Source organism: Oncorhynchus keta, chromosome 1 (assembly GCF_023373465.1).
Source record: "Oncorhynchus keta strain PuntledgeMale-10-30-2019 chromosome 1, Oket_V2, whole genome shotgun sequence".
In the NCBI taxonomy this organism is placed as follows: Eukaryota; Metazoa; Chordata; class Actinopteri; order Salmoniformes; family Salmonidae; genus Oncorhynchus; species Oncorhynchus keta.
Genome location: NC_068421.1, coordinates 84,375,929 through 84,390,189, shown reverse-complemented (window position 1 = coordinate 84,390,189; position 14,261 = coordinate 84,375,929). Strand labels below are relative to the sequence as shown.

The 14,261-nt window shown below is 45.7% G+C and overlaps 1 protein-coding gene across 10 annotated transcripts in view; it reads right to left on the bottom strand.

Moving 5' to 3' along the window:
• kank4 (KN motif and ankyrin repeat domains 4) overlaps positions 1-14,261 on the bottom strand; it is a 167,591-nt gene that overhangs the window by 45,507 nt on the left and 107,823 nt on the right. For 4 of the 10 annotated variants that reach the window (XM_052462776.1, XM_052462765.1, XM_052462784.1 and 1 more), the window contains 2 exons: positions 11,270-11,337; positions 4,686-8,117 (listed from right to left, as the gene is read on the bottom strand). In XM_052462776.1, the coding sequence (XP_052318736.1) occupies positions 4,686-8,117; positions 11,270-11,285 (3,448 nt within the window). In that variant the 5' untranslated portion in view covers positions 11,286-11,337. The remainder of the gene's footprint in view (positions 1-4,685; positions 8,118-11,269; positions 11,338-14,261) is intronic. The other 6 variants (XM_052462815.1, XM_052462786.1, XM_052462795.1 and 3 more) reach the window with 6 other exon arrangements.

Below are 14,261 nucleotides of genomic sequence, written 5' to 3'. Positions count from 1 at the left end.
TACTGAAAGAGTAGCGTCTTGTCAACCGGCTGGTTCAGACAGGTGTTACTGAAAGAGGAGCGTCTTGTCAACCGGCTGGTTCAGACAGGTGTTACTGAAAGAGGAGCGTCTTGTCAACCGGCTGGTTCAGACAGGTGTTACTGAAAGAGGAGCGTCTTGTCAACCGGCTGGTTCAGACAGGTGTTACTGAAAGAGTAGCGTCTTGTCAACCGGCTGGTTCAGACAGGTGTTACTCTAAATTATGTTTTTTTGCAAATCACGCTGCTTTTCTCCTCAGCTGCGAGGGTTACTTTATCCAATGTGCGTTCATTCCCGATGGCGACCTGATACGAGAGCTCGCACGTTACATTCGCCAGCCCAATGAGAGAGTTATTAGTTGAATGTAGAAGGCAGGTTTTCATGTTTTTAGACTGACAAAAACTTTAGACATTTGGTATCAGGTGAGGTATGAGGGAAAGCCTACATGGTTTATGTGACAATAGTCTGAGGTGTTTTGATTGTGTGGAGACTGGACATAAACGGCAGGCATGCACACAGAGGGAGCGGGCGAGCAGGGCACTGATGGATCCTCGTCTGTCTCCAGATCTGAGAGGGGGCTGGGGGGTCGGGGCAGCACCAGCCTCCACCCCTGGTCCAGACTCAACCCCATACAAACTGTTGATGAGGTTAATGTTGATGTGGCCCAGGTTGCCGTGATGAGGAGCGCAGGGCCGGGCCCGACAGTGGTTACTGAGGGCGGTGACAACATTGACTCCGAGGCTGATATGCCTGTCTCACAGACAATGGAGAATGATATGCCCAGTGTAATTACTGACACGCAGGGTGATATGCCCAGTGTAATTACAGACATGCAGGGTGATATGCCCAGTGTAATTACAGACACACAGGGGCATATGCCCAGTGTAATTACTGACACGCAGGGTGATATGCCCAGTGTAATTACTGACACGCAGGGTGATATGCCCAGTGTAATTACTGACACGCAGGGTGATATGCCCAGTGTAATTACTGACACGCAGGGTGATATGCCCAGTGTAATTACAGACATGCAGGGTGATATGCCCAGTGTGATTACTGACACACAGGGTGATATGCCCAGTGTAATTACAGACATGCAGGATGATATGCCCAGTGTAATTACTGACACACAGGGGCATATGTCCAGTGTAATTACTGACATGCAGGGTGATATGCCCAGTGTAATTACAGACACACAGGGTGATATGCCCAGTGTAATTACAGACATACAGGGTGATATGCCCAGTGTAATTACAGACACACAGGGTGATATGCCCAGTGTAATTACAGACATGCAGGATGATATGCCCAGTGTAATTACTGACATACAGGGTGATATGCCCAGTGTAATTACAGACATGCAGGGTTATATGCCCAGTGTAATTACAGACATGCAGGGTGATATGCCCAGTGTAATTACTGACACACAGGGTGATATGCCCAGTGTAATTACAGACATGCAGGGTTATATGCCCAGTGTAATTACAGACATGTAGGGTGATATGCCCAGTGTAATTACTGACACGCAGGGTGATGTGCCCAGTGTAATTACAGACACACAGGGTGATATGCCCAGTGTAATTACAGACATGCAGGATGATATGCCCAGTGTAATTACTGACACACAGGGTGATATGCCCAGTGTAATTACTGACACACAGGGGCATATGCCCAGTGCAATTACAGACACACAGGGTGATATGCCCAGTGTAATTACTGACACACAGGGTGATATGCCCAGTGTAATTACTGACACACAGGGTGATATGCCCAGTGTAATTACTGACACACAGGGGCATATGCCCAGTGCAATTACAGACACACAGGGTGATATGCCCAGTGTAATTACTGACACGCAGGGTGATATGCCCAGTGTAATTACTGACACACTGGGGCATATGCCCAGTGCAATTACAGACACGCAGGGTGATATGCCCAGTGTAATTACAGACACACAGGGTGATATGCCCAGTGTAATTACAGACACGCAGGGTGATGTGCCCAGTGTAATTACAGACATGCGGGGTGATATGCCCAGTGTAATTACAGACATGCAGGGTGATATGCCCAGTGTAATTACTGACACACAGGGTGATGTGTCCAGTGTAATTACAGACACACAGGGTGATATGCCCAGTGTAATTACAGACATGCAGGATGATATGCCCAGTGTAATTACTGACACACAACAATGTAGCCAATGTTACCACTAAAATAAATCACATAGAGCTTTCCTGCTGTCAATGACCAAAAGCGACCTCTTTGGCCTCGTGGGTGGACTGTTATTCATATTTTACAGTGACCACCTTTGCCATGTGGATGGGGGCATCAGCATCCTATGGGGGCATAGCCATGGTAGCCAAAATAATGGCTTGCCCAGTATTTTTATACATGACCCTAAGCATGATGGGATGTTAATTGCTTAATCAACTCAGAAACCACAACTGTGTGGAAGCACCTGTTTTCAATATACTTTGTATCCCTCATTTATTTAAATGTTTCCATTATTTTGGCAGTTACCTGTAGATGTTCGTACAGACAGGCTGTTTAAAATGGCAGCAGCGATCAAAATGTTTACCACACGTTGGTTTTTCACTCCTCTAATTTCCTCACAATCACAAGATTGTGTGTGTGTGTGTGTGTGTGTGTGTGTGTGTGTGTGTGTGTGTGTGTGTGCGCGGCATGTGTTCAGGTTGATGATTACACTGTGTATAAGACAGTAGTTTTGGAATTGTTAGTTAGATTACTTGTTGGTTATTACTGCATTGTCGGAACTAGAAGCACAAGCATTTCGCTACACTCGCATTAACATCTGCTAACCACGTGTATGTGACAAATAAAATTAGATTTGATTAGATTTTTGATTTTGATGATTATGTGTGTTTGAAGTAGAACATGGGGGGGCCTGGAAGACAATGCTGAGCCTCTGGATACAATTACAACACAACTGAGCTCATTAAATTGTGTGGAAACCCTCAACCCTCTCTCGCTGCAAGCTAGCTGGCACAGACAGTACACACACACACACACACACACACACACACACACACACACACACACACACACACACACCTGGCGTATAGCACAGAGCTAGCTAAGGCTCCCCAGGGCCTTAGTCTGTACTTCCACAAGACTTAATGAGATCAATGTGAGAAAGTTACACAGCAAGGACAGAGAATAAGACAGTGTAATGAATGAATAAACCCTGTTTACAGCCTAGTCAGCCAGTTAAAGACACAGTTATTTACATGGGATTCCCAGTCCATTAAATGAGTTCTCTATACTGTATTACAGGGACATTGAGATACACAGAGCGTACAAAAGGAGGACACGTTCTCTTTCCGTGACTACGACTGACCAGGTGAATTCAGGTGAAAGCTATGATCCCTTATTGATGTCAGTTGTTAAATCCACTTCAGTCAGTGTAGATGAAGGGGAGGAGACCCATTAAAGAAGGATTTTAAACCTGGACTGTGTAGCTATGTGTGTCATTCAGAGGGTGAACGGGCAAGACAAAATATTTTAGTGCCTTTGAAAGGGGTATGGTAGTAGGTGCCAGGTGTACCGGTTTGTGTCAAGAACTGCAACGCTGCTGGGATTTTCAACCTCAACAGTTTCCTGTGTGTATCAAGAATGGTAACACCACACAAAAGACATCTTGCCAACTTGACCCAACTGTGGGAAGTATTAGAGTCAACATGGGCCAGCATCCCTGTGGAACGATTTGACACTTTGTAGAGTCCATGACTTTACTAATTGAGGCTACAACTCCATGTTAGAAAGGTGTTCCTAATGTTTAGTAGACTCAGTACAGATGGGCTGACGGAGGGGATGTTGTGTTGGTTAGATAGTTGTGGCTCTGCCTCTGCATGTGGAAGTAATAGGATTCTGTATCCAATATTCTTTGGGCCAGATCGGTGCGTTTTGTAAGCAATGTACAGTAATTCAAGTCAGACATTTTCTCAAATGTCAGTGACGCTCCTCAGAACAATGGTGGAATACACAGAGCAGAGGTTCACCATCAAAGGGCACACTGTTGTGTATTCTCCCTACTGTGTTATGTGTCTCCATGTGAGTTATGTGTGGTAGGGGACTCGATCTTCAATTCTATCTTCTGGGCCAAAACACAACAAGAAGGAAAAGAGAGGGGGAAGAAACTAACTGCATATCTCATCTGTTCTTGGAGGACGTCCAACACTTTCATCTGTCCGTGCTTCACTACATGTGTTCCACCTCTAGCCATCGCAATCAATAGCCATCACAGACACGTGGAGGCCCCTGGCCTATCAGAGTCAATGAACAGAGACAGACTACGAGCTCTCTGTGCCAAGACAGGAGACAGCTCAGTATCATGGAGATAAAGCTATTGGACCTGGGCCAGAGTGATCTCGTGGTAAATAACGCCTGAACAAGTTTTAGTGACTGTCAACATGTGATGAGAATATTACGAACAGAATAGAATCAGCTTGATATTAATTATTTAAATAGCGTGCAATTTTCTGTGACTGGGAAGTCGAACATATTTAATCAACCAAAGCATATTTCTAGAATATCAGGATATCACAATAATATTATGACTTTGTAGTTTATACATCTACTTAGAAACCTCCTGGCACGTCTTCTACAGTAGCTACTAAGACATATAGGACTCCTGACACCTATCCTACCTTGTTGTTTGTTGGCAGTAGCCTTCTGTCCAGGGGAGTAGAATGCAGACAGGGCACTGAGGGAGCTGACCAGCTGGCTCTGGATGGAGCTCATCTTAGACGGCCCTGACTTCCCTGCTGATTTGCCCGTTGAAGGCTTCCCCTGCCCGGCTTCAAGCTTCTGGGTGCTGGGGCTGGAGGTCTCCTGCTTGTCCGGCTTCTCTTGGCTGCTACCCAGCTGGGCCCACTGCTCGTTAATCAGCCCTGTGAGGCGTGTTACTACCTGGCCTAATGCTGGGTTGGAGCCCCGACGAGGGTCCTGGGTCTGAGGCTGGGCCTGGGGCTGCACAGACTCCTTCTGACCTGGTTGAGGCTGGGTCTGGCTGGAAGAGGGGGTGGGTGCTGCTACTGGGCTCTCTGGGACTACGGGAGTTTCTTTCACCACACTAACATTGTGGACCAGGGGACAGAGACAGGGGAAAGAGACTTCTGTGACCACACTCTCTTCTGTGACCACACTCTCTTCTGTGACTGCATTGTCTTCTGTGACCACACTCTCTTCTGTGACTGCATTGTCTTCTGTGACCACACTCTCTTCTGGGACCACACTCTCTTCTGTGACCGCATTGTCTTCTGGGACTACACTCTCTTCTGTGACCACACTCTCCTCTGTGACCGCATTGTCTTCTGTGACCACACTCTCTTCTGTGACCACACTCTCAATGACCATACCCTCTGTGGTCATACTCTGTTTAAGCACACTTTCAGTCATTGTAATTTGTTCAACTGCATTCTCTACTACCACTTCTTGTCTCTTTGTTACCATTCTTTCTGTGTTAACATTTTCTGTGACCACATTCTCTGTGACCATACTTTCTGTGTCCACACATTCTATAATCACAAAACCTTCTTCAGTTACTGCACTCTCAGTGATATCCCCATTTTTGACAGCACTTTCTGCTCCAGAAATTTCTGTGACCGCACTTTCTATGGCTGCACTTACTATAGCTGCACTTTCTATCTCTATAGCTCTATGTGGGGTATTGCTAGTCTCACCTCTGTCTCTCTCTGTCTCTGTTTGCTGGTCTGCACTCTGTGCTGCCTCTGTCTCTGTCACCTGGTCCACTGTACTCACTCTCTCTGTCTCTGTCCCCTGGTCCATGCTATTAGCCCTGTGTCTTGCTGGTCTCACTGGACGTACAGGTGCTGTCTGTGTCTCTGTCAGCTGGTTCATAGTATCCACTGTCTCTTTCCCATGGTCTACACGGACTCCTGCCTGTATTTGTGTCTCTCTACAATGGTCCACACTGTTAGCCCTGTGTCTTGCTGGTCTCACTGGACGTACAGGTACTGTGTCTGTCATCTGGTCCACACTGACTACTGTCTGTGTCTCTGTCCCCTGGTCTAATCTGTCTCCAGGCGGTGTCTCTGCCACCTGGTTTACAGTGTCCACTCTCTCTGTCTCTGTCACCTGGTTTACAGTGTCCACTCTCTCTGTCTCTGTCACCTGGTTTACAGTGTTCACTTTCTCTGTCTCTGCCACCTGGTTTACAGTGTCCACTTTCTCTGTCTCTGTCACCTGGTTCACCGCTTCCACTCTCTCTGTCACTGTCCCCTGGTCCACACTGTTGCCCCTTGGTCTGACTGGGCATGCAATAATCATCTCTGTCTCGGCCACCTGGTTCACCGCTTCCACTCTCTCCGTCTCTGTCCCCTGGTCCACACTGTTGCCCCTTGGTCTAACTGGGCATGCAATAATCATCTCTGTCTCGGCCACCTGGTTCACCGCTTCCACTCTCTCCGTCTCTGTCCCCTGGTCCACACTGTTGCCCCTTGGTCTGACTGGGCATGCAATAATCATCTCTGTCTCGGCCACCTGGTTCACCGCTTCCACTCTCTCTGTCACTGTCCCCTGGTCCACACTGTTGCCCCTTGGTCTAACTGGGCATGCAATAATCATCTCTGTCTCGGCCACCTGGTTCACCGCTTCCACTCTCTCCGTCTCTGTCCCCTGGTCCACACTGTTAGCTCTCTCTCTGATTAAACATATCACTATCCTCTCTGTATCAGTCTCCTGCTCCACCACATCAGCCCTCTCTGACTCTGTCCCCTGGTTTATAATGACCACTCTCTCGGTCTCTGTCTGCTGGTCCACACTGGTCCTCCTACTTGTATGTCTCTCCCCACACACCTCCTCCTTTCCCTCTCTCCCTCCCTCGCTTAGCTGAAGTATCCTCTCCTGCTTCATCCTGTTGTCCTCTACCTGTTGTCTGAGGAGACTGTTGGTTTCCTCCAGCTCTTCACTGGCCTGACTTAACTTAGCCTCTAGTGTTACTAGCTTAGCCTGGAGCTGTTCGATGCTGAGGAGATCCCCCTCACCACTGACTCCCTCTATGACTTGCACAATCACTCCTTTCTCTGAAGGTTCTGGTGCGTTCTGTACTGTAACGTCCTCTGCTAGCTCTGCTGTTTTCTCTAATGGATTCACTAATGCCTCTCTTTGTCGGTCTGGTCCCTCTGATGCCTGTGCTGCTAAAAGCCTATCTGCTTCTGCTTCTTGTGCAGTACTTCTTAAGGATTCCTGTTGTGTTTCTGTCTCTGACGCACTGCTTTCCGCTCTCCTGGTATCAACTACTGCTCCAGACCCCGGCGGCTGAGGATCAATGATCTGAGCCGGAGAGGGCGAGGCACGTTGTGGGGGGGGTGGAGCCTGGGGCTTGGTTTGGGCCTGCAGCCTGAGAATCAGATGCTCTCTCTCCTCCCTCAGTGAGCAGATCTGGGACTTGAGCTCTGGGATGGTCCTCACCATATCCTCCAGCTCTCTGACCCTCTTCAGGGCCGCGGTGATCTGCTGGTGCAGCCCCGACCTGTCCTGGGGCACAGCGCGGAATACATTCTCAGATGAGCCGTTCTCGATTCTCTCGTCCCCGGACTCAGAGGCCTTCCTGTGAGGGATGGTAATGGGCATGCTGGAAGTCCGGAGGAGGTTGGGCCTCCCCAGGGGCTTCTCGGCTGACACACCAGCCCCTGCCTCCTCCCTGGGCCTGGCCGGGGATAAGCCACTCCCCTGCGCTCTGCTGCTCTGGCTCTGCCCCCCCGCCATACCACTGCCTCCATCACTGGCTCTAAAATCCAAGAACTGCTGAACCTCTGTGACTCTGCCCCGGGGCTTGGGTCCCAGAGTAGAGGTGGAAGACCAGGTGTCCTTGGGGGCCGAACGTGCCCCATGCCCAGGCAGGCTGAAGTTCCTGGGCAGGGTGCTGAACTTAGGAGGACCCCTGGCCTTGCGCTGGATGTGGACCCGCTTGATGGTGTTGCCTTTCTCGATGTCGTCCACATATTTGAGGAAGTCGAGGTCCAGGTGGAAGCCGTAGGGGGTCTCTACGGAGTAGGGCAGCTGCTTCTTCTGACCCCCACCTCCACTCTCTCCTCCGGCCTTAGGGTAGCCATTGGCTGAAATATGAAGAGAGGGTTTTTTAGTATTCACACTGATTCCCATGCATTCAGGGATTTGTTGTAGAGTACTCTCCGGCCATAGAAGAGAAAGCAAAACATGAAGCACATCCCAGTATCCCATTAGTTGATAATACACTACAACCTTTGTATATATTGATATGTATATGATAGGGTTGCTAGGAATAGTATATGATAGGGTTGATATGGATAGTCTATGATAGGATTGATTGGTATAGTCTATGACAGGGTTGATAGGGATAGTCTATGATAGGGTTGATAGGGATAGCCTATGATAGGGTTGATAGGGATAACCTATGATAGAGTTGATAGGGATCATCTATGACAGGTTTGATAGGGATAACCTATGATAGGGTAGATAGGGATAGTATATTATATGGTTGATAGGGATAGTATATGACAGGGTTGATAGGGATAGTATATGACAGGGTTGATAAGGATAGCCTATGATAGGGTTGATAGGGATGGTATATGAATGGGTTGATAGGGATAGTATATGATAGGGTTGATAGGGATAGTATATGACAGGGTTGATAGGGATAGTATATGATAGGGTTGATAGGGATAGTATATGACAGGGTTGATAGGGACAGTATATGACAGGGTTGATAGGGATAGTATATGATAGGGTTGATAGGGATAGCCTATGATAGGGTTGATAGGGATAGCCTATGACAGGGTTGATAGGGATAGTATATGATAGGGTTGATAGGGATAGTATATGACAGGGTTGATAGGGATAGTATATGATAGGGTTGATAGGGATAGTATATGATAGGGTTGATAGGGATAGTATATGATAGGGTTGATAGGGATAGTATATGATAGGGTTGATAGGGTTGATAGGGATAGTATATGATAGGGTTGATAGGGATAGTATATGATCGGGTTGATAGGGATAGTATATGATAGGGTTGATAGGGATAGCCTATGACAGGGTTGATAGGGATAGTATATGATAGGGTTGATAGGGATAGCCTATGACAGGGTTGATAGGGATAGTATATGATAGGGTTGATAGGGATAGCCTATGACAGGGTTGATAGGGATAGTATATGATAGGGTTGATAGGGATAGTATATGATAGGGTTGATAGGGATAGTATATGATAGGGTTGATAGGGATAGTATATGATAGGGTTGATAGGGATAGCCTATGACAGGGTTGATAGGGATAGCCTATGACAGGGTTGATAGGGATAGTATATGATAGGGTTGATAGGGATAGCCTATGACAGGGTTGATAGGGATAGTATATGATAGGGATAGTATATGATAGGGTTGATAGGGATAGTATATGATAGGGTTGATAGGGATAGCCTATGACAGGGTTGATAGGGATAGTATATGATAGGGTTGATAGGGATAGCCTATGACAGGGTTGATAGGGATAGCCTATGACAGGGTTGATAGGGATAGTGCACATGAATCAACATTTCGAGAAAAGGGACTACTGTGTCTACAGCACCAGAGCTGTCAGTAATTTGATTTCTTTCAGTTTTAGTATTACACTGTTGCTACTTCGCTCTTCAACCAAGGACCAACTGAAGAGAGGAGGATGACGATATTCAGCCAAAATACCATTTATTATTAAAACCAGCAACTAATGCGTTTTGGCTCGTTGCCTTCATCAGCTTGTTGCCTTACAGTTTTAGTATTCACAGTCCCCCCTATATAGATGCAGCCAGGGACAGGATGTACACTACATTACTTTGCATAAACCCTATAAGAGTCTAGGATGTAATTATCTTTCTGTGATTAGGATGAAACACATTTACACTCATTAGTATGCAAAACTCAACTCAGCTTAGCTTTGCTGTGTCAACGTACATTTGATTACAGGCTCAAAATGGCTAGAAACAAAGCACTTTCTTCTGAAACTCGTCAGTCTATTCTTGTTCTGAGAAATTAAGGATATTCCATGCGAGAAATTGCCAATAAACTGAAGATCTGGTACAATGCTGTGCACTACTCCCTTCACAGAACAGCGCAAACTGTCTCTAACCAGAATAGAAAGAGAAGTGGGAGGCCCCGGTGCACCACTGAGCAAGAGGACAAGTACATTTGATTGTCTAGTTTGAGTAACAGACACCTCACAAGTCCTCAACTGGCAGCTTCATTAAATAGTACGAGCAAAACACCAGTCTCAACATCAACAGTGAAGAGGTGACTCCAGGATGCTGTCCTTCTAGGAAGAGTTCCTCTGTCCAGTGTCTGAGTTATTTTGCCCATCTTAATCTTTTCTTTTTATTGGCCAGTCTAAGATATGGCATTTTCTTTGCAACTCTGCCTAGAAGCCCAACAATCCCAGAGTCGCCTCTTCACTGTTGACGTTGAGACTGGCAATTTCTCGCATGGAATAGCCTTCATTTCTCAGAACAAGAATAGACTGACAAGTTTCAAGTTTCTGGCCATTTTGAGCCTGTAATCGAACCCACAAATGCTGATGCTCCAGATACTCAACTAGCTAACAGAACGTGCCATTTGAACACAGGAGTGATGGTTGCTGATAATGGGACTCCTATGTAGATATTGTAGATATTCCATTAAAATCAGCCGTTTCCTGCTACAATAGTCATTTACAACATTAAAAATGTCTCCACTGTATTTCTGATCAATTTGATGTTATTTTAATGGACAAAAAATGTGTTTTTCTTTATAAAACAAGGACATTTCTAAGTGACCCAAAAACCTTTCAACGGTAGAGTATGCATAATGAGACAGGCGGATAGTGTTTAGCACAGCAAGAATATTAGGAAGAGAAAAGTCTTGTTCGCTACCCCTTCCTCTTACCCCTGACCCTTCACTGATCGCAGCTCTGTAAGGTGGAAGAAATATAGTGCAAGCCAGTGGAGGCTGCTGAGGGGAGGACGGCTCACAATAATGTCTGGATTGGAGCGAATGGAATGGCATCAAACACCTGGAAACCATGGAAACCATGTGTTGGATGTATTTGATGCCATTCCACTGATTCCGCTCCAGACATTATCACGAGCCCATCCTCTCCGACCTCCTGTGCTGGAGCTTTACCACTACACTGCTTTCTTCTCCAGGACCCTCTGACATGCTATCACACAGGGGTTAGGGCAGAAGGGGATGGATTTGGGAACGACTGTGTGACTTTTAACTTACCACTTTTCCTGTCCATCGCTGTATTAGTTCAGGGTCATGGACTTCTCTGCTGTCAGAGAGGGGGCAACCTGGAAAAGAGAATGGAAGTCTGTTAGCAACTGAAATAACACGGAATATCAACACTGGCCAACTGTTTGTAATACAACCTCTGTTTTGTTTTAAATAAGCTTTTTTTTTAGATGAGAAGAGCGTATGTGAAATGACTTGTTGAAGCTACCCGTGATAGTCTGTTGCTAATGAGAGAAACATCGTGTCCACAACCTCTCCACTGTGTCATTGTCTAAAAGAGTGAGAGAGACCCTCGGTGGCCATTAGAAATCACCACAACACTGACAAGGGCTACAGTTTCATCCAACTAATTAGGAAAATGTTCCATCTGGATGCCATTTTGTGTGTTTTGTTCCAGTTGGAGCTGCCAAGAAACTGAAGCCTGCGGCTTTTTACGAGGGGCCTTGCATGAGGCAATTGTGATGGAAAAATCAAATCATTCAAATCAACAAAAAACAAAAATCACATTCTTGGTGAACAACAGGTGTAGACTAACAGTGAAATTCTTCCCAACAACGCAGAGAGGAAAATAGAAAATAATAACACAAGGAATAAAAACAACTCAGAGATTTGGGTCAAAACTTTCAGAGGTTTATGCTTTTAAATGTAATATCCAATATTACTAATAATACACAGTAAAGGCAAGGATGTTCCCAAAGCCTTCCCAGGCTTTAAAGATTGAACCCATTTAAAATAGCACACCCTTAGGCCTGCAGCAAAATATAAATCGCTAAACAGTTGAGCAGATAAACACACCATTCCCATGTAAATTAGTTCGGGTGAAAGAAAAAGGGCGACTCAGAAGAACACGTCCTTCTCAAAGCCTGTTTTAGTGAGAGATGAAGTGTAAACTGGAACCCGGCAGACAGGAGTGAATTCCAGAGCAATAAACGACTTTATGAGTATTATAAGAGCATGCAAATCAAATCAAACCCTTATGTAATCTACTTATCTATGCTACTTACAGTGGGGAGAACAAGTATTTGATACACTGCCGATTTTGCAGGTTTACCTACTTACAAAGCACGTAGAGGTCTGTAATTTTTATCATCGGTACACTTCAACTGTGGGAAACGGAATCTAAAACAAAAATCCAGAAAATCACATTGTATGATTTGTAAGTAATTAATTTACATTTTATTGCATGACATAAGTATTTGATCACCTACCAACCAGTAAGAATTCCGGCTCTCACAGACCTGTTAGTTTTTCTTAAGAAGCCCTCCTGTTCTCCACTCATTACCTGTATTAACTGCACCTGTTTGAACTTGTTACCTGTATAAAAGACACCTGTCCACACACTCAATCAAACAGACTCCAGCCTCTCCACAATGGCCAAGACCAGAGAGCCGTGTAAGGACATCAGGGATAAAATTATAGACCTGCACAAGGCTGGGATGGGCTACAGGACAATAGCCAAGCAGCTTGGTGAGAAGGGAACAACTGTTGGCGCAATTATTAGAAAATGGAAGAAGTTCAAGATGACGGTCTATCACCCTCGGTCTGGGGCTCCATGCAAGATCTCACCTCGTGGGGCATCAATGATCATGAGGAAGGTGAGGGATCAGCCCAGAACTACACGGCAGGACCTGGTCAATGACCTGAAGAGAGCTTGGACCAAAGTCTCAAAGAAAACCATTAGTAACACACTACGCCGTCATGGATTAAAATCCTGCAGCGCACGCAAGGTCCCCCAGCTCAAGCCAGCGCATGTCCAGGCCCGTCTGAAGTTTGCCAATGACCATCTGGATGATCCAGAGGAGGAATGGGAGAAGGTCATGTGGTCTGATGAGACAAAAATTGAGCTTTTTGGTCTAAACTCCACTCGCCGTGTTTGGAGGAAGAAGAAGGATGAGTACAACCCCAAGAACACCATCCCAACCATGAAGCATGGAGGTGGAAACATCCTTCTTTGGGGATGCTTTTCTGCAAAGGGGACAGGCCGACTGCATCGTATTGAGGGGAGGATGGATGGGGCCATGTATCGCAAGATCTTGGCCAACAACCTCCTTCCCTCAGTAAGAGCATTGAAGATGGGTCGTGGCTGGGTCTTCCAGCATGACAACTACCCGAAACCCACAGCCAGGGCAACTAAGGAGTGGCTCCGTAAGAAGCATCTCAAGATCCTGCAGTGGCCTAGCCAGTCTCCAGACCTGAACCCAATAGAAAATCTTTGGAGGGAGCTGAAAGTCTGTATTCCCCAGCGACAGCCCTGAAACCTGAAGGATCGGGAGAAGGTCTGTATGGAGGAGTGGGCCAAAATCCCTGCTGCAGTGTGTGCAAACCTGGTCAAGAACTTCAGGAAACGTATGATCTCTGTAATTGCAAACAAAGGTTTCTGTACCAAATATTAAGTTCTGCTTTTCTGATGTATCAAATACTTATGTCATGCAATAAAATGCAAACAAATTACTTAAAAATCATACAATGTGATTTTCTGGATTTTTGTTTTAGATTCCGTCTCTCACAGTTGAAGTGTACCTATGATAAAAAATACAGACCTCTGCATGCTTTGTAAGTAGGAAAACCTGCAAAATCGGCAGTGTATCAAATACTGTATATAGTGTATCTCCCCACTGTATCTATCCTACTCCCCACTGTATCTATCCTACTTATCTATGCTACTTATCTATCCTACTTATCTCATCTACTTATGTTTAATCTACTTATCTATGCTACTTATGCTATCCTATTTATCTATACTACTTATGCTATGCTACTTATGCTATTCTACTAATCTATTCTACTTGTATCAATCCTTATGATTGCTTTCTCACCTTAAATGTGTTTTATTATCATAATGGAAGACTTTAGGCTCTTGAGCACTTTCCTGAGCTTTTCTTATTACCTTCCTGCAGCTTAGTACCATCACAACCCCCTTAATAATGCACAAAGAACAAAACACCTTTGAAGCCTAAGGCAAAGAACAAATTGTAAGTGACAA